Source organism: Simochromis diagramma, unplaced genomic scaffold (genome assembly GCF_900408965.1).
Source record: "Simochromis diagramma unplaced genomic scaffold, fSimDia1.1 OVJJ01000264.1, whole genome shotgun sequence".
Classification (NCBI taxonomy): domain Eukaryota; kingdom Metazoa; phylum Chordata; class Actinopteri; order Cichliformes; family Cichlidae; genus Simochromis; species Simochromis diagramma.
The window spans coordinates 6,127-29,241 of record NW_024386833.1 but is presented as its reverse complement, the minus strand read 5'-3'; the positions used below and the strand labels follow the sequence as shown (position 1 = coordinate 29,241).

Below are 23,115 nucleotides of genomic sequence, written 5' to 3'. Positions count from 1 at the left end.
AAGGGATCCCACCACCAAGGCACCCTAGTCTCCTCCACGTCGGCACTCCGCATCTGAATAAAAGAAACAAAGAAATTTTTAATATATTACAACAAACTAATGTGTAGCACCGGGGGATAACCCAACTGCAGGACCACACTGGTGATCTACAGCTAGAAAAAGGGCCTCCCACCAGTGGTGTAACAAAAATCCAAACTACAAATCAAAAGCAATAAAACAACATACAATCTGGATAAAACTCTAAAATCTGGAGCAAACGGAATCGCCGTACTGCTCCAACTTGCTGTCACACGACGACAAGTTAACAGTCAATCAATATGCACGCCAGCTGACTCCGATAACCGGCATGCATATGGCCGTTGTCCACACCGACGTCCACTGTAAAAGCTGACAGCAGCAGGGAAAGAAATCTCACAACGGGAACAGACGATAAAAGCACAGCAAGGCAAAACAGCAGCACTTCAGTTCGCGTAGCTTGGCGCAAAACTAAGGCCCACACTTCCTGCGAAACATAATAAATAATTACTATAAAAGAATAATAGAAGGCAGAGAGCGTAACAAAAGTTGATTACGTACCAAGTAAGCCGTGTCATAGAACGTAAGCAGAATAGCTCAGGAGGCTTCTATAGCTACGACCAGCCGCGATGGAGACTTCAGAGGAGTAACCCACAAATGATCTCTACCACACCGAGGGGAAGTCAGGTGACCAAAAGGGAGATCACAGGCAAGCGATGCAGAGACACTCAAATGGCCACTATTTATACCAGCGCCCCCTAATGGGCCAGGCTGAAAGTGGGTTGGACCGAGGGATAACATTCATCCTGCCACACATAGGCTATGACACGTAACTGCCCTTCCTGCTCCTGGTACAAGACAGCACCAAGGCCTGTAGTGCTAGCATCAGTGTGGAGCACATAAGGCTTTTGAGGGTCAGCGAACCCTAGGACAGGGGCGGTTGTCAGCTTTTCAATAACTGACTCAAATGCCTGCTGGCAAGCTGATGTCCAACGGTTCCCAAACGGCTCTTTGGGATGGTGATAATGCTCTTGGCTGTCTCTTGATCTACCCCTTTTGGTTGATTGAGGATAGCCCTGAGTCAGATCATTGAGGAGCTTCACAATGCTGGAATAGTCTTTTACGAACCTTCGATAATAGCCAGCGAACCCAAGAAAAGATCGCAACTCCCTGAGGGTCTGAGGAACTGGCCAAGTACGAAGGGCAGAGATTTTCTCTGGATCTGTCTCAACTCCATTTCTGGACACTATGTGTCCCAGGTACCGCACTGAGGTCTGGAAAAAACACACACTTTTCAGGTGATAACTTTAATCCAAACGCTCTCAACCGAGTGAGCACCTCCAACAACCTTGTTTCATGTTCTTCCAGGGTCTTTGAGAACACTATCAAGTCGTCGAGGAAAACTATCACCTCTTTCAAATGCATATCCCCCATGCACTTCTCCATTAATCTTTGGAATGTGCTTGGCGCATTTGTCAGGCCTTGCGGCATGCGGTTAACTTCCCAGAAACCCAAAGGGCAGACAAAGGCCGTCTTGGGTTTATCCGCTTCCTCCACTTCGATTTGATAATATCCAGACTTTAGGTCAAGCACAGAAAACCACTGGGAACCAGAGAGAGCCGCGAAGGTGTCTTCAAGCTTAGGAAGTGTGTAAGCATCCTTTATTGTCTGAAGGTTGAGTTTCCTGTAGTCTATGCACAACCGGATCTGGCCATTCTTTTTACGGACTACCACAATGGGCGAAGAGAAGGGAGACTCGGACTCTCTGATTACACCTGTATCAAGAAGCTCTTGAATGTGCCTACGGACAGCCTCAATGTCTTGAGGGTGTAGCGGAGGAGCACGGTGTTTGAAAGGAGCCTCGTCTGAGAGCTTGATGTGGTGAGTCACCTTGTCGGTTCTTCCAAAGTCCAAGTCATGTTGCGCAAATACATCTGGCATGTTGTTAAGGAGTCGTGTGATACGACCCTTCCACTCAGGAGGAATTGGGGACTCTCCAAAGTTGAAGTTACGATCGGCCTCTTGAGTGAGATCTGCCTTTTGCAAGTTAACCACACTCTGCTCCTTTGACAAAACACATTGGTAAGCGCTAATGTCAGCAATTTGACATTTAGCAGGAATGACAATGTCACGTTCAGATTGGTTGGTAATCACAACTGGAAGCCTAAAGGGTCGTTGTTTGGACAGGTCAACCAGACAGTTATTCACTAGCAGACCACCAGGTAGAGAGGAACTGGAAGGCTGCTCAACAACAACTGATTGTTCATGCTGAAGACCCCTGGCAGTAGAGACACCCTCCAAAACCACTGTGGCCCCTGCTGGGACAACCTGAGAAATTCTGCCCTTCAGTTTTACAACACCATGGTGACTGACGTTAGACTGATTGTGTCTGAGTTCAAGCACCTTAATGACCGCTTTGTAGCCGTGAGGAAATGTCTTGGGATCTCCTGGATTAGCTTTGCGATAAATGTCATACAACACATCAAGGGTATTTGTCCCTATGAGTAAGTAGGACCCTGAGGTAGCTCGAACGTCAGGAACTATGAGAGCTAATGTGGGCACCTCAACAGACATACCAAGAAATTCTTTTGGAAAAGTGACAGTAGTTTCAATGTAGCCCAAATAAGGTACAGCCTGTCCGTTTGCTCCTTCAACCTCCAAGAGGTCATAGAGAGGCTTGATGTTCTGCACTGACATGTGTTGTTCATAAAAGGATTGGGGGATAGTAGTCACTTGCGAGCCGGTATCGAGCAGACAACTAAACGTTTTACCTTCAATTATCACTTCAGCAGTGCTCCTGGTACCAATCAGACCCTTTGGGAGCCTGAAGGATTTCTCTTCACTACTGGAGTGCTCTAGATCCACACACTTGCCTGCTGTGCTGACAATCTTTACGTCTGTGGGACGCTGCGCATGTGCTTCAGCCTCTGTCTGTCCCACAACAGAGACTGGATCTAGTTTAAAGGTGAACTGGAGTCGCTGGGACAACTTTGACTTTCCCATGCATGCTGCCTCCTCTCCAACTGCTTCTTCTTTTCAATAATTAGTGCAGAATTTGCAGGGTTTGTGCAAGAAGTGGCAATATGCCCATCTTCCCCACAGTGAAAACAATACCAAGGCCTGGGCCTGCCTGTCTGTTTCGCTCCTGCTAATTGATGCACTTCTTGATGTGTGTTGTCCATTTTTGATTTACAGGTTGTCTTTTTAACCGGTTTCTTGTTGGCACACTCACTTAGCTTCTCCTGTGATGCAAATGAGACTAGCTGACTCTGCAAGCTAGCTATCTGCTTTTGAAGTTCCTCAATAGCTTTCGGACCACTCTGTGGGCTTTCTCTTAAGCCTGCACAAACACAGGAACTCTGAGCATGGACAGATACTCGTTTTGATGAACCAATGTGCTTTTTCATCCTATCAAACTTTGCAGCTTGTCTATCTTCTTCGGTACGCAACATTAGCAAGAGCTCTGAAAATGACGGTGGACAGTTTTTCTTGTGTTCAAGTTGCAGACTGGAGAGCAATCCACTATCCCAACACCCCCTACAAAACTGCTTGAGGAGATGTTTGTCTACATCATCAGGTGGAATACCCCCCTTTTTTACTGCTAAATTTAGTGCTAACTGTAAACGATGGAGGATAGCTGATGGTTTCTCGCCTGGGTCCTGAAGGGTATTCATGAACTGAGCAAAAAGCTCCTCACCATCCTCTACAGCACCGAAGGCTGAATCGAGCAACTGCAGATGGGCTACTGGGGGTGCGCTGGGACTCAAGCACTTCACCACATCAACTGCAGGTGGAAGCAAATTCTCTAAAATCTTCCTGGAAACCTGCAGATGGGTCATACTGGGATCACTTAAAATCAGCTCAATGTGTGAGCGCCAAGTCTCATAGTCTGTCTCATTGTTAGGCCTGGGAGTTTTTCCGGAGAAGGAACGGATGCGCATTGAAGAATGGATATGTGATCCAATGTCATCTTTCCTTAAAATATGCTCAACAACGACCTTCTGAACTTCAGGGGGATTTACATCACTAATCACTATTGAAGGTTTCTGTACACGCAAGGGTGGAACTGGAGTTGAGACACCCTGGTCACTGCTTACCCTTGAGAGACCTGAAAGCAACTGGGGCTGTGGTATTGGTGTCTCATCAACAATGCTATCATGTAAGACAGAAGGTGCCTCATCTGTAGTCTCAGTTGTCTCACAGATTTGTGACATCATCTCTTTCAATACTTCCTCATAGGTTTTGCCACTGAGCTTAGCCAAGCCCTTTAATTCAGCCAAGTATGACTTCGTGACACCTTCACCCACCTTAGCAGTGTAAACGCTTGCCAAGGCCCTCACACAGTAAGAGACATTTGGTTCACCCTCTGCAACATACTTGTATGGCATAAGAGGCTCTAAAGCTTCTACAGCTGAGCCACTTGAGTACTCAACAATCAGGTTTTGGTGAAACTCTGAGGTAGCATCATCCACTGCCAAAAGGGTTTTAACACCACCATACTTTTTTAAAAACTCTAAAACTTCTTCATCTTTCTCTGATTTTGTTATCCCACTCACAATAACTGCATTGGGAATTTTTACACCTGAACGCTGGACAAAGTCCATGTTAGACACAATTTCTCATTACTGATGTTTAAAATTTCTTAGGCTCCTGGCTGGCTCGCCACTTATGTAACCCAACTTATGAATTATTATTAAGAATGACCGAACTCCCACTAGCCAGTATCAGAAGATCTAGGATCGGCAGGAGCCCAAGGTATAAACACCAATAAGGAGAGACCACACCACAATAGACTGTTCACAAATTTGTTATATTTGACACACAGCAGCTGCAACAATGTAATGAAAAAAACAATAAAATAAAATACAAAATATTTCCCCCAAAATAACAAACTAAATAAAAGTGCGCGCATACAGCTTTCTCTGAGTCAATTGTATGAATGGACAATGTCTGGTAACTGATGGATCGTTGGGGCCCGTTCAGTTTGTTTAATGTTTGTCCTACCACACTCCGATGAAGGAAGAAAGTTCGTAGTCCTGCAGGTATCTGAAGCTTCAATGGGAATGAAACTTTGGCTTCGATAAAAACCTCGGCAAATCCTATTCAATTTTGGGTTGGCTCGCCATCCAGTTAACTGGAACTGTGGAATCACTGCTCCTCGATGGGCTTGCTTCAGACTGGGTCCGTCTGTCGAGTCATCCTTTTACCAGATAACAAAAAAACCTGACCTATAAACAGGTCACAGGTCCATATAGTCACATTCACCGTTGTGAAACAGCCACACTTACTTAAAACATTCAAAATTAACAATAAGTATTAGTGTAACTCTATATCTTAATTCAGCTAGCTTTGTTGTACAACAAAATTATATCACTGCAGCATCATATCCTCTTAGGTGAGCTATAATTTTATCAACCTGACAGGCTGACAATGTTCACAAAAACACAGCTTCTAGAGTTAACACTGTAGCTGCAGTCAGCAACTCACAGTAGCTCACCAGACTTGTACATTATAACCAACTCAAAGAACACAACTGAAAATCTGAGAATCGGCGTACAATTGGATTAAATTGTTACACATAAAACTGATTAGCACCATTTCTTTTGGTTTTGTTTCTTTTCTTTTTTTCCTTAAACGTAATAGGATTGCAGTCACTAGCCATTTCACACACAGAACACAGTCAATTCTGCTAGCATGAGCGCTAGCTGTTAGCTTAGCGGCTAGCGGACTTTCCGTCCCGTTAAGTCTGCCCTTTTATCCTTAACAAATTAGGTTTTCCCCACTCTTCGTACTTACCGTTGACAGGGTGAAACTCTGAACAACCAAAAAACAACTGCAGCAGACTTGCTTTTAACTCCTAGCGATTCGACCTCGGGAACATTAGTTTCTCTGGCACATGGCATTGTATGACCCAGAACAAAATGGCAACACGGGAAATCATGTGATCAAGGTCAACAGCAAGGGTCACTGGGAGCTCATTGCTGATTGGCCAAGTTAAATGACAACAGATGATCTTATTTGTCCACATCTTCTTTTAAACATAAAAGAAAAACAAAGAATTGACTAAATTGTTTACATTATACACGAAAAACTACTTTCCACTGCTCTTTTTTTCTAGCTGGGCTACACGTGTCTCTTAGTTTGTATCCTGTTTTATTTGGACAGTCTCGTGTCCTGTGTTCAGTGTGTTCAGTTTTGCTTTCTCCTGTCTCATCACATCTAATTTGTCCCTGCTGTGTCCTCATGTGTTTCCACTTCCCTTATCATCCCTCTATGTATATTGTGTGACTTTCCTTTTGTTCATTGTCCCTACATTGTTTAGTTTCACTTTAGCCATGGCATCATTATGTTCATTTCAGTCAGCTGTTCCCCTGTGTGTTTCCACTTCCCCTGATCACCTCCTGTCTGTATTTAAGTCCTCTGTCTTTCTTTATTCAGTGTCAGGTCGTCTGCGTTGCCTCCCGTCAGGTCTTATCACAGTTGATTCAAAGTTATCACAGTTTTGTCACAGTCAGTTAGTTTTCCTAGTTTGGTTTCAGTTAAGTTTTTGCCACTGCTCATGATGCTTTCATTTTGTATTCACGTTTATAGCCTAAATAAACAGCTTGCCTTTTTTTTCAAAACTTAGTTCTGCCTCCTTCCCTGTCTGCACTTGGGTCCACTTCATCATAACACCGGTGTACCCCACCATGACAGTTATGTCCAAGTTTTCCATGTTCCCAGTGTTTAGTTTCCCCACTTAAGTCTTGGTTAATTTTCCTTTAGTTTTGTTACAGGTTCAAAAATTGGGGATGGAGACACGAGAAAAAACCACAATAACAACACTGGTCCGGCCGGGTTGAGTCAAACGATGATTTTAATGATCACACGCGTGGGAGATGGACACTGTATGACAGCCTCAGATCTCAAAATGGTGGAGCATTGATCAAACTCTTATAGCCTCTGGTGCCCCCACCTTATCATAAAAGCCTAAACATTCACATCCTTTCTCTCACACGACGCCTAAGCTACGACTTTCGCTCCCCGTTTATCTGCTCCTGCTGAGATGGGGCAGAAAACTCCAGCATGCTCCGTTCTCTTCTAATCAGACAAATAAGGCGATGACTTTCTGCGAACAGTATTTCTTATAACATTATAAAACAATATCATTCATCCACAATAAATCAGCAGTCTAATGTAATGCAAATCAGTTTAACTAATGCAATAGTTATCAGCTTCTTCTAATTCAGGAGAATAATGCAAACTAAAACTACATAATAAGTCACAAACTTTACTTAGGCGTCTAACATGGCATAAAATAATATTATAATCTAACACTATGCATTGTATAATAGCCAGGGAGGGGACAGACATGGCAAATGGTGCAACATGTCAGACTGTGGGATTATACATTTGTTAGTTTTTCTAATGGCCTCTTCAAAAGGTAAGTTTTATTCCATATTGTCATTTTTGGTTTTTTAAGTTATTTATTGTGACAGGAAAACAAAACAAAACAAGAAGCTCCTAAAAAGGTCATAAATGTGAGAACTTTTCCAAAGAAATCTCAGTCAGTTATGCCTGAGATAGAGAGATGATTATAACAGAGTAAAGATAGCATTAAAATGTTGGTGACAGAAGTAATGCTAAAATCTCAACAAGCCAAAGTTACATACATGTTAAAGGGAAAGATCAAACAGTACTGAAATGAAGAAGTGGGCATTACGGGGCTTCCCCAGTGAAATAACTGAACTTGGAGCACAAAATAATAAATAACTAGTGTTGGGACTAACGCGTTATTAAGTAACGCGTTACAGTAACTACGTTATTATTGCGGTAACGAGCACGGTAACTAGTTATTATGCCAAAATCAGGAACGCGTTACTCGTTACTGGGATTTAGATAGGGTCGTTACTCGTTACTTCGTGTGGTGGCTATCGCGGAGCTTCCACAGATTCAGTAACATTAGCAAGTGGTGGAGGCCAGCAGGTATATGAAGGAAAGGGGACGCAGAAGGAAAAGAGACCCGAGGCGGCCGCCGGTCCAAGTGTGAACTGAACTTCAGGTAAGAAGTTATGACCTGCAGTCTCTCTGGGTCAGATATGAACCAAGTTTAGGTGGAGTTTATTTTCGTTATGCTGACTTTTTCCGTACTGCGTGCTAGCTAGCATGACGGTGTTTCTATACAGCTGGGTGGGTGCTATGAAGTTAATGATGTTGAACTTTATTTTGTTCATAAGTTATTAGAGTTGTCAACTGCCCCGTCTGGTATTCAGAGAAAATATTACGCGTTTCTTATTGAGGTGAAAAGGGACAGTTTGTCCCGTAATTCAGCTACAATGAAAAAGACACAAAGCTGGAGTTATTCTGTGTCTTTGCTGCACAGCTGCCTCTTCTTCTTTCATCCTCTCCCCTCCCGCTCCCGTTTCTACTTCAATCATGAAACTGATCAATGATCAGCTGATCGGCTCTCTTGTTTGTTTATCGCCCACTTTGCGCCGAAAGAGGAAACCAGCGGATGTCGCGCTAAACAACAGCAGCACGTTTAAGCTTGATCAGCTGTTGTTAGAATGTATTTAATATTAATTTCTAGTATCAGCTGATGTTTGCTGGAGCCACAGCTGCAAAAAAGCAGCTGGCCATGATGTCGGTTTGTATATGTGGTGAGAGGGAAACATGAAGATGAAACCAGGAGATGTCCTTACTGAATCATCAGAGCTGAACAGGTGATGGAGAAACAGGTTTACCCTTTAGGTGACATTAATGAGTTGAAGGGAAGTTATGAACTGTTTCTGAGAGACAAATAACACCAGGATCCTTTTTTAGGTAGCTGACAGCTGGTAACTGTGCAGGTGCGGATCTAGCAAAGTTTTGCCAGGGGGGCATGTAGGGCATTAACAGGGAGAGGGGGGCACAAAGAAATACTTTTCTTTCTTATTCTCATTTAAAGTGTCTCGCTTTTAAAAAATAATTATCTGAATCTTACAACAAACGATTGATAGATTGATGCATATATACCATCAGAACAGTGTACATCACTGTCACAACAGCGTTTATTTTCATTCAAAGGCTTTATGATTTTTGCTATAATGGTGGGCCAGTCTCTAGTCAAAATGTCCGGGCCAATTTTCTGTCCCAGTCCAGCCCTGTATGCAGCTCATCTGCAGTCTGGTGTTGCCTACATCTTCCTATTCAGAAGGCAGAATTTCCAAGTTCTGAGTACAATCGAAAGCACCACGACTGCAGTTTTTGTGTTGGATGTAAAAGGTGCACATGATGCTGTGACGTAGGCTAGAATCATGGCAGCAGTCAATGACGGTCCAGGCGTGGGATTTCTCTCATGGAAATATGCACATTATCTTTTCCTTTCTATTGGTAGGTGGCACAGTGCACTTGTGGCAAGTAAGCAAGCTAGAAGACTGGCAAAGTTATGGAAGCAACACATTAACAAGAGAATTCTGAGTAAAACCAAAGTTACTTTCCCTAGTAACTAGTTACTTTGAAAGTAACGAGTAACTTGAAGTAACTGAGTTACTTTTGATAGAAGTAACTAGTAATGTAACTCAGTTACTATTTTAAAGTAACTTACCCAACACTGTAAATAACATACCAGTAATGCGCGGAGGGAAGGCTTCTGAGAAAATGTACAAGTTCACAGGGAATTTCTACAATAGCACAAGTTAGATGTGGGCAGATTGATGCAGTTATCAATAGTAGCCTATTGATACCAATGCTGGTATTGTTACTGGAGATATACTACTGCAATAGGATTGGTACTTTGTTTCTGTCCTGTAAGTTCAGTATGTACCTCAGTGAATTCTGTTATGTAGTTGTTGTTTTGTTTTTTTTAAATGAAACATAAAACACGGACTATGAAAGCCTCTTATTTTGTTTGTGCAGCTCTAACAACAGTGATACAAGCACAGCAGACTGTGCTGGCTGCAGTGGGAGAAGATGCTGAATTCAGCTGTCAGCTCTCGGATACTAAATACATCCTTCAGGTCAACATGACAGAAAATCTTACAAGATGTGGAGACAAATGTTGACACCTACAGCTTTACTGAATTTTCAAAATGCAGAAAAAAATGATTGAGTTTGCTGATTAAAACACTGATGAAACTCTGCACTGGGAAGTTTTTGTACTTTACTTGGTACAGTTGATCATTCTAACATGCCTTGGAATGTCCCACAAGGAAGGGAGATTCTTCCTTCCTTCGGGGACATTTGAGTTTTCAATAATTTGGCTATTGTACGATGTTGTTTCAATACGTGGTACAACAGCCAGTGGGGACACAGAGACGTGCACCATGTCAAACTGTGGGATTCTGTGTTTGTTTTTTCTTTTTATGGCCTTTTCAAAAGGTAAGTTTTATTCCGTATTGTTGTTTTTGTTTTTTAAAGTTATTTATTGTGACAAGAGAAAAAAAAGAAAACAAGAACCTTCACTCGTAATAATTAAAAATTGATCCTAAAATGTGAGAACTTTTCTCTGAAGTGACAAAGAGATTGTCTTTAGACAGAATTAGAGGGAGATACAATTACTGAAGAGTTTAGATTTTGTTTGAATGACTGACAAAACGTTTCTCCCACTGAACACTCAGCCTAATAAAAAAGAACAAAATCAACTTTCTGTGTCATGAGTTGTTCATCATTCAGATTAATGAGACTGTTTTGAGAGCTGTGTGAAAACAGCTTTAGACTGTTTTGTTAAAGGTTGCCCCATGCCTATTCATATTACGATGAAAGCAATAGATAAACCACATGTTTGTGTGTTATGTATGTATGGTTGGTAAATTAACAAAAATTGGGTTGTATGTGGCCTACAATGTAAAAGACGTTTCACAACCCCAATGTAGTTAAAAACAAGAAGGCACTCATTTCCATTAGACAGAGACGGAGTTCAGGTCATAAGTAGTTTACTGACAATTATTTAACATTTGAAATTAAAAGATCCGTCAGTGTTAGGATGCCTGGGTCGTCGACCCAGGGCTTTTGAGTTTATATTATTTTTGTCTTTGTCTTCTTTAGTTGCTCTGTCTCCCCTATCACCTGCATCCCCCTTGTCTAGTTTGCGTCTATGTGTATCTTTAGTTCCTTTATCCCCGTGTTCAGTCAGTGTTTGTCTGCCCCGGTCCCACGTCTCTGTTCTCTTTGTAGTGCCTACATGTGAGTCTGTGTTATGTGTTTCCTGTTTTACTTTGAAGGTCTCTGTCTTATCTCAGTGTGTTCAGTTTACGCTTCCTTTTGTCTCGTCAGTTCTGATTTGCCCCAGCTGTGTTTCCCTCCTGTTATTCATTCCCTGATTGCTCCTTCTGTGTATTTAAGCCCTGTGTTTCTTGGTGTCTGTGTCGCGATCTACCGTTTATTTTGCTGTGTGTTCTGTCAATCCGCCGGTGTTAGTTTATTTTTGATCTTTTTCCAGTTATGTTATGTTTGAGTTGAGTTCAGCATTAAAGCTGTTTTCGTTTAAGTTCTGTCTCCGGAGTCTGCACTTTGGGTCCTATTCCTGCCTGCACACAGCCACACCTAACAGAAGATCGCGACCAGAACATGGACCCCGCAGACTCTTTTTCCTCGGAGTACAACATTGAGATGGAGCGGATGGTGGGCCTACTTGACCGCATCGCCCAGTCCCCTGATTTGAGGACCATGGCAGTTGGGCTAAGTGCTGTGGATGCCATCATTCGGAGCAACCCTCGGCTTACTCAGTTTTCTATGGACACTGTGCTGGGCAGCTCCATAGCTGCCTGGAGGGAGCAAGTCAGGGCTGGCGAGCTTGCTCTCTCTACCTTCACTTCCACTTCTTCACCGCCGCCCCAGGACAACACGCACTCACCACCTGCCTCGTCGCTACCTCAGACTGCCTCTCCTTCCTCACACCAGCCAGGACCTTGTTCGCCTGCCCATTCGCCTGCCTTTTTCCTGGCGGCCATGTGGTCGGATGAGGAGGAGGTCTCCGTATCTCCGCCAGTTTCAGTTCCCTCATCTAGAAGGAAGCGACGCCATCGTCACTCCTCTCCTCTGTCATCCGTCCAGCAATCTGCCTCCGCTGGAGGGTCCGAGGGACTGCTGCAGCCGTCTGTTCCCGCTGGAGGGTCCGAGGGGCCCGTTCAGCCTCCTGTCTCCGCTGGAGGGTCCGAGGGGCCCGTTCAGCCTCCTGTCTCCGCTGGAGGGTCCAAGGAACCGCTTCAGCCACCTGTCTCCGCTGGAGGGTCCGAGGAATCGCTTCAGCCACCTGTCTCCGCTGGAGGGTCCGAGGAATCGCTTCAGCCGTCTCTTCCTGCTGAAGGGTCCGAGGAATCGCTTCAGCCACCTGTCTCCGCTGGAGGGTCCGAGGAACCGCTTCAGCCACCTGTCTCCGCTGGAGGGTCCGAGGAACCGCTTCAGCGACCTGTCTCCGCTGGAGGGTCCGAGGAACCGCTTCAGCCACCTGTCTCCGCTGGAGGGCCCGAGGAGCCCGTTCAGCCACCTGTCTCCGCTGGAGGGTCCGAGGAACCGCTTCAGCCACCTGTCTCCGCTGGAGGGTCCGAGGAACCGCTTCAGCCACCTGTCTCCGCTGGAGGGTCCGAGGAATCTCTGCAGCCACCTGTCTCCGCTGGAGGGTCCGAGGAATCTCTGCAGCCACTTGTCTCCGCTGGAGGGCCCGAGGAGCCCGTGCAGCCACTTGTCTCCGCTGGAGGGCCCGAGGAGCCCGTTCAGCCACCTGTCTCCGCTGGAGGGCCCGAGGAGCCCGTTCAGCCACCTGTCTCCGCTGGAGGGCCCGAGGAGCCCGTTCAGCCACTTGTCTCCGCTGGAGGGCCCGAGGAGCCCGTTCAGCCACTTGTCTCCGCTGGAGGGCCCGAGGAGCCCGTGCAGCCACTTGTCTCCGCTGGAGGGCCCGAGGAGCCCGTGCAGCCACTTGTCTCCGCTGGAGGGCCCGAGGAGCCCGTGCAGCCACTTGTCTCCGCTGGAGGGCCCGAGGAGCCCGTTCAGCCGCCACCTGTCTCCGCTGGAGGGCCCGAGGAGCCCGTTCAGCCGCCACCAGCCTCTGCAGCTCCGCCTGGTCCGGCCTCTGCCTCTGCAGCTCCGCCTGGTCCGGCCTCTGCCTCTGCAGCTCCGCCTGGTCCGGCCTCTGCCTCTGCAGCTCCGCCTGGTCCGGCCTCTGCCTCTGCAGCTCCGCCTGGTCCGGCCTCCGAGGGTTCAGCTCCGCCTGGTCCGGCCTCCGAGGGTTCAGCTTCGCCTGGTCCGGCCTCCGAGGGTTCAGCTTCGCCTGGTCCGGCCTCCGAGGGTTCAGCTTCGCCTGGTCCGGCCTCAGACTCTGCAGCTCCGCCTGGTCCGGCCTCCGAGGGTTCAGCTTCGCCTGGTCCGGCCTCCGAGGGTTCAGCTTCGTCTGCTCCGAAGGTCTCCCTGCTGTCTGTTCCTGCACGTCCCGTCTGGCCTGCACGTCCCGTCTGGCCTGCACGTCCCGTCCGGCCTGCTCGTCCCGTCCGGCCTGCTCGTCCCGTCCGGCCTGCTCGTCCCGTCCGGCCTGCTCGTCCCGTCCGGCCTGCTCGTCCTGCACGTCCCGTCCGGCCTGCTCGTCCCGTCCGGCCTGCTCGTCCTGCTCGTCCCGTCCGGCCTGCTCGTCCCGTCCGGCCTGCTCGTCCTGCACGTCCCGTCCGGCCTGCTCGTCCCGTCCGACCTGCTCGTCCTGCACGTTCTGTCCGGTCGATGACTGGACGTTGTTGCCGTCATGGACAGCCCCCCGAACTGCTACGCCACCAGTGCCTCCCGCCCGGCCGGCCTCCTGACCTGCTCGGTCGCCGTCGCTGCCTCCCGTCCGGTCGGCCTCCTGATCTGCTCCGTCGCCGTCGCTGCCTCCCGCCCGGCCGGCCTCCTGATCTGCTCCGTCGCCACCGGGGCCTTCTGCCTGGCCGGCCTCCTGAACTGTTTTCTGGGGTCTTGGACCATCAGCCTCCGGGTCGGCCCCCTGACCTTTTTTTTTGAGACTGTTGCCTTGGCCTCTGCGCCTTTCGTGAGCCATTTGTTTGTTTGTTTTTGGACTATTCCTGGGCCTTTGTGCTGTTGTTTTGGACTTTGTTTCTTGTGTTTTGGTTTCTGGTTTTCTGTGTTTCATTTGTTTCGTGCCCTCCATCCTGTTTCCCCCACCGCCCGCCCTGGTTGGGTTGTTTTTTGTTTTTGATGTTTTGGTTTGGGCTGTCTGGAAGCCAGCCCTTAAGGGGGGGGGTACTGTTAGGATGCCTGGGTCATCGACCCAGGGCTTTTGAGTTTATATTATTTTTGTCTTTGTCTTCTTTAGTTGCTCTGTCTCCCCTATCACCTGCATCCCCCTTGTCTAGTTTGCGTCTATGTGTATCTTTAGTTCCTTTATCCCCGTGTTCAGTCAGTGTTTGTCTGCCCCGGTCCCACGTCTCTGTTCTCTTTGTAGTGCCTACATGTGAGTCTGTGTTATGTGTTTCCTGTTTTACTTTGAAGGTCTCTGTCTTATCTCAGTGTGTTCAGTTTACGCTTCCTTTTGTCTCGTCAGTTCTGATTTGCCCCAGCTGTGTTTCCCTCCTGTTATTCATTCCCTGATTGCTCCTTCTGTGTATTTAAGCCCTGTGTTTTCTTGGTGTCTGTGTCGCGATCTACCGTTTATTTTGCTGTGTGTTCTGTCAATCCGCCGGTGTTAGTTTATTTTTGATCTTTTTCCAGTTATGTTATGTTATGTTTGAGTTGAGTTCAGCATTAAAGCTGTTTTCGTTTAAGTTCTGTCTCCGGAGTCTGCACTTTGGGTCCTATTCCTGCCTGCACACAGCCACACCTTAACAGTCAGTCCATTCACATATATACTGTTCAGAGAAGGAATGTAGTTTAGAGCAAAGTGTAGTAGTGTGAAGTGGCTAAACACACTCACCAATTGTTCTAAAATAAACAATTTATGAAAACATTAACAGTCTTTCACACATACATACGGTTTATACACTGTTTTAAAAAGAAGGGGTTGAAGACCTGATTGATTACAAAAAGTCTATTAAAATGTTCTGGGTAACCACAGAAATCTTATTCAGTTATGTCTGAGAGAGAATGTTTATGACAGAAGTAATGCCAAAATCTCAACAAGCCAAAGTTACATACATGCTAAAGAGAAAGATCAAACAGTGCTGAAATTAGGAAGTGGGCAATATAGGGCTTCCCCAGTGAAATAACTGATCTGAAATAATTGAGGCACAAATTAATAAATAACATACTAGTAATCCACAGAAGGGGAGGCCTCTGGGAAAATGTAGAAAATCAATGGGAATTTCTACAGTAGCACGAGTTACCAGTCAATACCAGTCCTGGTATTGGTTATGTTGAAGTGATGGGTTTTATAATTCATTTTTGGTCCACTGAAGGGATTGTTTTGTAACCCCAATATTGATATTTTGTAAATAAAAAATATGACCTCAATTAAACCTTTAAATTCCCTGCACTTGTCATAGATATCTACATGATGTCCAAAAAATATACATCAAGTCCAAGGTTCTAATGTTGAACGCCATATTGATGTCCAGCTTAAATCATGGTTGGACCTCCAAATTGTTGGAAAAGTTCAAATGCAGTACAGACCTCCAGAATTGGTCATGGACCAACAGAACCAATATAGACACGATCTGTACATCTATCTGACTTTCTTTGTTTAGTTGGTAGCTAACTGAATTGTCTTACTCTTTTTTTTATAGATGAAAGAAAATGTCCCTGAAACATACAGTATGAAACAATGAGTGTCAGGTTTATATTTATAGTCTACATCACATTTAAGTGGTACCCATATGTCAATTTGTTTGAGCCTAAAACACAGACTACTCCATGACCCGAATGATTGTTTAATCCTTCCCATCAATACCTCTCAGTTCCACATCTCTAACTCATGTTATTCTCCATGCAGCTCTAACAGCAGTGGTCCAAACACAGCAGACTGTGCTGGCAGCAGTGGGAGAAGATGCTGAATTCAGCTGTCAGCTCTTGGACACTGAAGACGTCCTTCAGGTCACATGGCAGAAAATCTCACGTGATGTGGAGACAAATGTTGCCACCTACAGCAAGTACTATGGTCAGAGAGTGAATGATGGCTTTAACGATAAAGTCAAGTTTAAATACACTGGACTACAGAACTGCTCCATAGTCATCAGGAATGTGACGGAGCAGGATGAAGGATGCTATCACTGTCTGTTTAACACTTATCCTGAAGGCTCCTTCACTGGTAGAACCTGCTTCCAAGTCTATGGTAAGAACTTTTGCATTAATGTGTTTAAATGTGCTAGAAACTGATTTCCTTTCAACAACATATTCCTTGCAATATCTCCTGATCCTTCACAGAGCTGCATGAACCTGTTGTTGATGTCAGAGAGTCAAACTCTGCTGAAGAGTGGGTTGTTTCCTGTTCAGCCACTGGTCGACCTGCTCCCACTGTAACACTCTCACAACAACACCTCAACTTCTCACAGTACAACACTGTCAGTGTGTCCAACACCAACGCTACATTCACTGTCACCACTACAGCTGTGCTCTCAGGTTCACGTAAACACAGCACACAGGTGGGATGTGCAGCACGAGTGCTCTCTGCTCCTCACAGAGAGGTGATGGTGACGATTCCTGAGGTCCAGCAGACGTCAGATTATCAGTGATGGTGAGAAACTGAGATGCAATAACAATGCATTGTGGTAGTATGCATTTTCTCTTTGATCAATAATTGATGTATTCATTTTGATCAGTGTCACATTTTTCCTGCTTTTTCAAGTTTCCTCCTGGATCATTGTATTAGCTGCAGTATTGGTGATGATGGTCTTTGTCAGTGTTGCTGCTCTGCAGCTACTCTTTAAAGAAAAAGACCAGATAACTTTCATTTTGGATTTCTTGTCATTTTTTTCTACACCAAAATCTATCCAATAATATCTGCATAACATTTTCTACTTGTGATTTAGTTATTAATTCTTTGCTTCATGATTCAATCGGTCTTTGTCTAGTATTAAATTTTATGTTTCCCATTTAATCCCACTGGCTTTAAAGTGTTTCACCAGATTTTTACGAAGTATTTCCAGTCTTTTGTTGTCTCTGTCCCAAATGTTCTGAAATGTGTTGCATGTATTAAAAGAAGTTGGACCAAAAAATGTACTATGTACTTATAAACTTACATTTATGAAAGCTGAACAAACATTGATGTACTTGACTTTTGTAACAGTGAAAAGGCGATCTGTTTTTATTGATAAATATATATGTTTGCATTACTGTTATTTAGATTGCCATGTTAGAACGTAGCAAACAACATTGTTTGTTCCTCTATGGTTTCTTTATTTTTACAAATCTAAATGTTTTTTGTCAAAAGATTAATAATTTCATATTGAGGTCAGATGGTCAGCAGTTTTGATGTTTTTGCAGAGATTTTATTTTTTGCAAAATAGCACAAGTAAACATTAAAAGTAGTTCCTAAATCAAGGCATTTATTATTAAGGCGGCCATTATTATGGCCCTGTGTGGAAAAAGTGATTGCCCCCTAAACCTAATAACTGGTTGGGCCACCCTGAGTAGAAACATCTGCAATAAAGCGTTTGGGATAACTGGCAATGAGTCCTTTACGAGGTGCTGGAAGAATTTCTGCCCACTCATCTTTGCAAAATTGTTGTAATTCAGCCACACTGGAGGGTTTTTGAGTATGAACCACCTTTCCAAGGTCACAGCACCTCAATCAGATTCACGTATGAACTTTGGCTAAGCCATTCCAAAGTCTTTATTTTGTTTTACTTAAGCTGCTTAGAGGTGGACTTGTTGGTGTGCTTTGGATCAAGTGCACTTCAGCTTGTGGTCGTGAACAGATGGCCAGACATTCTCCTTCAGGATCCCAGAAACTGGATTCTGTTCATCTTGACGTTGCATCTCCAGACTGAGAGATCTCAATTACTTTGTTTCTTATTTGCTTCTGAATTTCCTTGGATTGCGCCATGATGTGTAGTTTTTGAGGATCTTTTGGTCTACTCTACTTTGTCAGACAGGTCCTGTTTAAGTGATTGATTCAGCACAGGTTTGGCAGTAATCGGGCCTGGCTATGACTATGGAAAAATTGTATATTTTCTATTGATAAATGCAAATATTTTATGTCTGTTATGTGCATTGCCGTGTGGAGAATATAAGGAAAAAATTGTGTGGTTTACATTGTTTCTTCCTCTTAGATTTCTTGATTTTTTTTTAAATTGCAATAACTTTATGTTAATTTCAGTGCACTTTCACATTTCTTTAAATTCAAACTACAGTCCTGTGAATAACTAGAAACACTTCTAGCAGCACAAATGTGAGGTAATTGTTTTCTGCTTGACTTTATCAGTCTCTCATATTGTTGTGGAGGAATGTTGGCCCACTCTTCATTACAACGTTGCTTCAGTTCTTTGAGCTTTGTGGGCATTTATTTAAGCACAGCTCTCTGAATGTCCCAGGTTGAGGTCTGCACTTTGACTGGACCTTGCTTTTCAGCTATTCTGCTGTAGATTTGCTGCTGTGTTTGGGATCATTGTTCGACTGCAAGACCTAAACTTTACCTATTAAACAGTTAACTCTGTATTTTACACTTTATGTGAATATTGTTGCAGATTTCAATTATTAATGTTTTTATAACTTTGTTCTTTCTTATATTTAATATTATACAATATTTATACTTCATGTCTCTGTCTTCTTTTGAACACTCCAGCACAGCATCACTATAACTTTGTCCTCACTGACAATAAAGCTGTTTTATATATTTCATTGCAAATGTTTCAAGCAATTTGTAGCTGTATCTTAAGATATTTTGTTAATAATATAGTATTTTATATTGTTTTTTTCCCCATATTTGAGAAATATTTAACATGTAAAAGTCTGTTTATGTACAATTTGGTGATATTAGCCCTGATTATTGGAGGAACTTGTACATGAAGCAGATTTCTGAGACTTCAGATTTGAAGGTTGTTGTCATATAATCTAAATGATGGCAGATTAACGTTCCCTACCTCTGTCCTACAACCACAGGACTCCTTTGCATTCGACTGATAGAAATTTCAAGCTCAGTGTTAATGAAGATTTCAAAGGCCTTAGTGCAGGGGTAGGGAACGTCTAAAACCTGCAGGGACACCGGCCCTCGAGGCCTGGAGTTCCCTACCGCTGCCTTAGTGTGAAAGGAATGAAGCTGTAGCGCCTCCCAGTGGTTGAAAAGAGGTACACAAGAGGTTTTTGCAACCTGCTGTTTAATGAAGGTAATCAGCTGGGACAAAGGTACATTATGAGAATAATATCTCTGACAAACCTCTACCTCAATTAAAAGATGCATTTTGATTTACATGAATGCATTTCATCTTCTCTGCAAAGGCTACACAACCTTCTTTGCCATTTGAGTGTGTCCAGTCCAGCTGAAACCAGCTCATTACTGATGGCATGAAAACGATCTGTGAGGTAACATTTTTACTGTCATTCATTCCTGTTGAAAACTTGTCACGTGTTTGCTTAGGTTCTTCTCAATAATCCTCCCGTATCCTGTGTAAAAACTACCCGAGCTTAAAGTATACAGACTGCCGGGAGGGGCGAGACGGGAATTTTCATTGCATATATATATATATTAAAATACAGATAGCAGCAGCCACGAAAACATAGGCAAGAGAGAGCATAGCAGTGTCGTAGATGTAGCCAAATAAGACAGATAAATTAAGATGGAAAATCCCCAAAACAAAACCCAATCTTTAGTGTGGGAGCATTTACCGTGGTCCTAAACACTACAGATTACCATACAAAGATCACTACTCTGCTCAGTGACAACAATACCTACGAAGCCCTAAAGCGAGATCCCACAAGCAGCTACAAAAAGAAAGTTATAGCTTGCCTTCAAGACTTTGAAAAGGACAAAATTATTGACCGCCTTACATATCACCGCCTTTGCCCAGGGGATGCCATACCCTGCATCTATGGACTTCCTAAGATCCACAAAGAAGCTGTCCCACTCAGACCCATAGTCAGTAGCATAAACTCAGCCACTTACAACATTGCTAAACACCTTGCTACCATCCTCGCGCCTCTCGTGGGGAACACACCACACCACATCAAGAACTCCACCGACTTCACCGACAAGGTCCAGAAACTTACCCTGGATCCAGATGAAACCATGGTGTCCTTTGATGTAGTCTCTCTCTTCACTTGCATACCCACCACGGAGGCCGTGGACACTGTCAGAAAACTACTACAAGAAGACAGCTCCTTGGAGATTATTCCCAGCTGTGTCCACCACCTGTGTGTAATTCCCCTGTGTTTCTCTGTGTATTTAAGTCGTGTCCTCTGTCATTGTAGTTGCTGGTCCGTCTGTGTGTCCACCATGTCTCACCCGTGTGTTCTCCCTGCTGTCCAGCTCCTCTGCTCGTTCTTGTCCAGGTTTGTGCTCTGTAGTTTAGTTGTTTCCAGTCTAGTTTAGTTCGTGCTCCATTTGCTGTTTGTCCATATTTATTTTTGTGTTCAATAAACCACCTTCACTTCTCCACTACTGCCTGCGATTGGATCCTCATTTATTATTTTCACACGGCTCTCCTCACCCGCCGTGACAGTACGGACCAGCCAGATATGGATCCAGCGGCAGTCACCCCACCGAGGGAGCTTCAGGAGGCCGTTATCGACTCTGCTTCTAAATTGATTTACCAGCTGTTAGAGCATGAGGGAGAAGCGTCTCTTTACACTGTGGAAGCCAACCTACAACACCTTATTTCCAGTTACCCCTGGTTATTGGACTCACTGCATCCGCTCGTACAGAATTTTGTTCTTCACGAGCTTCACCTACACCCCCCCGCCGCTACCGCTCGCCTGCTCATGCAGTGATATCATCAGTGACAAGTCAGGTGATAGAGGCTAATGCAAAATGGTGTTTCAGTGAGGCAGAATTTATTATGACAATACATTTTTTTAAATACTCAGTATGAATTAAACAGGTTAAAGGTCAATGCTCTGTTGTAATATAAAGACAAAATGATTGACAGCAGCCCAGCAATATCAGTAAAACGCAAATTAGCCACATGGTGCAATGTAAGGAGCTCTGTGATTGGTTAGGAAAGGACAGACTGGCCACCTCGATTTTTCTTCACTGCACATTGATCCATAGCTTTGCTCTGTAAAGGCTAACAAAGTGCTTTTGCTTTACAAAGACATTCAGCGTCGGTATTCACTCTTTTAAAATGCCACTGAACACTGGAGTGAAATGGAGCCCTGATCCTCAGAGTTTTATTGTTGCTAACATTTCTTATAGATAGCACAGATAGTGCCCCACTGCAGTAATCACTCATGTCTAGATATTCCTGTTAAAAAGGAGTTTTTCCTCCCCACTGTAACATGGCAAACATAGCAAACGGATAATCCAGCTGAAGCTTCAGACAGCCGTCAGACAGTGAAACACTGCCATCTGCTGGACGCGAATAACAAAGACGCTGCTTTGACGGGTGAGGGAGTTTCAACAAGTCTGCAACGACTCAAGCATCAAACTACAGAACTATTATAGCGGACATGGTGCTCTAATGACTGCTTCATTAACGCAGGTCAGAAAGGATCATAGAAACTCAATAAATTATGAAATACAAAACTTACTGGTTCACTGCACACACAAAACGTCTCTTATTAGCACAACACTGCTCAGGGCTCAGAGTATATTCCTTATAACCTATTAAACCTCAGCATGTTATTTTGAAGTGTTACAGGTGAAACAGCCAACCAGTGAAGTTACCTGTAATTTCAACATTGAGCTACAAAAATGCTTTTTTTTTTTATATTTTTTTTTACAGTTTTGCAATTTTACACAAGTTTTATCATCAGTGTCACAATGACTGCTGCTAAATTGAGTATGAGCTTTTTGTTGTCTGATTAAAAGGTTAAATGTAAAAGCATAATTTAAACATGTGATGTGAGGTCATTAATTAACAGTGCAGGTGTCCTGCTTTAGGATCAATATTAAATACTTCCAAACATTAAAGTTGTAGAGAATCTATGTTCATTATCGTTGCTCATCATGGAAAGACAAAGACGTCAGACTCTGCTGAAAAATATTACACCCTCCTACTCTCTGCACACAGCGGTCTGAGGGACCTTCCAGGATCGGGGATTTTATTTATTTTGTTCTTTTTTGGTCTTACTGGTTAGTAGGTGGTGATTTTGTACCTGTGATCTCACATTTGGAACATAATTTGCTTTGGAGCAGATTAGGTTCAAAGGATAACTTGGCTCTTGAAGTTAGCCGGATAAGACAAGCGTTCTGCTTCACAGTTGAGGCCTCAGAGAGTTGTATGCTAACCAAAGTCTATCTTGTACGGCCATGCAGCATCTTATGACATTTTGTAACCTGAGCAGGTGAAATGATTGCTGTTTTAGTGCACATACACAGTGTGGGGATCATTATCAGGACAATAAAGTTATGTGCAAAAAGCTGCATCTGGTCATAAGGAAAAGCACGCACACCTTGGAAGACTTGAGCCATTTGCACAAAATGAATGGCTGACACTGGACAGATGAGAGAATGTTGATGGTCCACACCCTCGTGCATTAAAGAGGGCTTTTCAGTTCATTGAAAACACAAAACCAAACACACAAAAAGACACAATGAGACAGCTGATCAGTTTGCTTCACTAAATCATCGACACAAGCCGTGTTGTAGAGGGTACTGCAGCCGTGGCAGTTATCATCTTAATGTGGCCCGGACACTCCATCGTACGCCACAAAGCTGTGGAATAAATGAAAAGCAAAGAGGCATCATCACTAACATAATAACTGTAGAAGTTATCCCGCTGCATACATTTATCAGGATATCGTATAAATGTTCATCATATGTTGCTTTGACCCATCATTGGGTCATTAATATCGGTAACTGACACTGGACACATTCCTGTCATTCATATGTCATGACTTGTGATCAGTGTAGCAGCTTGAAAATAACTGCTTGGTTAACAGCAGGTGTACAGGCAGGTGCTCTGATCAAATAACATGTTTGGCTAAAGAAACAGAAAATAAAACATGTAAATAGGAACACCCACATCTCTACTTCTTCTTCTATTTTCCATTTCACACTTACAAAAAAGTTCTCCTGCGTAGGTGTTGAGACAAATATATGTCAATTTAATACTTCAGACAGGCCCCAGAGCA

At 44.1% G+C, this 23,115-nt stretch overlaps 2 protein-coding genes across 3 annotated transcripts; one reads left to right on the top strand and one right to left on the bottom strand.

Annotated features, from left to right (window-relative positions):
- Positions 1-835: 835 nt before the first annotated feature.
- On the bottom strand, positions 836-6,141 carry LOC120731507. Its single transcript, XM_040028543.1, has 2 exons — positions 5,812-6,141; positions 836-5,243 (listed from the first exon to the last, which is right to left on the bottom strand). Exon 2 carries the CDS (start codon positions 3,016-3,018, stop codon positions 1,243-1,245), a length of 1,776 nt encoding a protein of 591 aa, XP_039884477.1. The 5' UTR covers positions 3,019-5,243; positions 5,812-6,141; the 3' UTR covers positions 836-1,242.
- A 1,211-nt stretch (positions 6,142-7,352) lies between these two features.
- Positions 7,353-19,698, top strand: LOC120731506 (OX-2 membrane glycoprotein-like). Of its 2 annotated transcripts, none has more exons than XM_040028542.1 (3): positions 7,353-7,438; positions 15,881-16,219; positions 16,312-19,698. In XM_040028542.1, exons 1-3 carry the CDS (start codon positions 7,384-7,386, stop codon positions 16,617-16,619), a joined length of 702 nt encoding a protein of 233 aa, XP_039884476.1. In that variant the 5' UTR covers positions 7,353-7,383; the 3' UTR covers positions 16,620-19,698. The 2 variants fall into 2 exon arrangements, with proteins under 2 accessions (XP_039884476.1, XP_039884475.1); XM_040028541.1 differs by lacking the exon at positions 7,353-7,438 and adding an exon at positions 10,267-10,353.
- The last annotated feature ends 3,417 nt before the right edge of the window (positions 19,699-23,115 follow it).

What these genes read in the sequence shown, in the direction of transcription:
- LOC120731507 (XM_040028543.1), bottom strand. Translation starts at nt 3,018, where the DNA reads ATGGGAAAGTCAAAGTTGTCCCAGCGACTCCAGTTCACCTTTAAACTA.
- LOC120731506 (XM_040028542.1), top strand. Translation starts at nt 7,384, where the DNA reads ATGTCAGACTGTGGGATTATACATTTGTTAGTTTTTCTAATGGCCTCT. An exon ending in TCTAATGGCCTCTTCAAAAG is followed by an intron (nt 7,439 to 15,880) that starts GTAAGTTTTATT and finishes TTCTCCATGCAG; the next exon opens with CTCTAACAGCAGTGGTCCAA. An exon ending in AACCTGCTTCCAAGTCTATG is followed by an intron (nt 16,220 to 16,311) that starts GTAAGAACTTTT and finishes GATCCTTCACAG; the next exon opens with AGCTGCATGAACCTGTTGTT.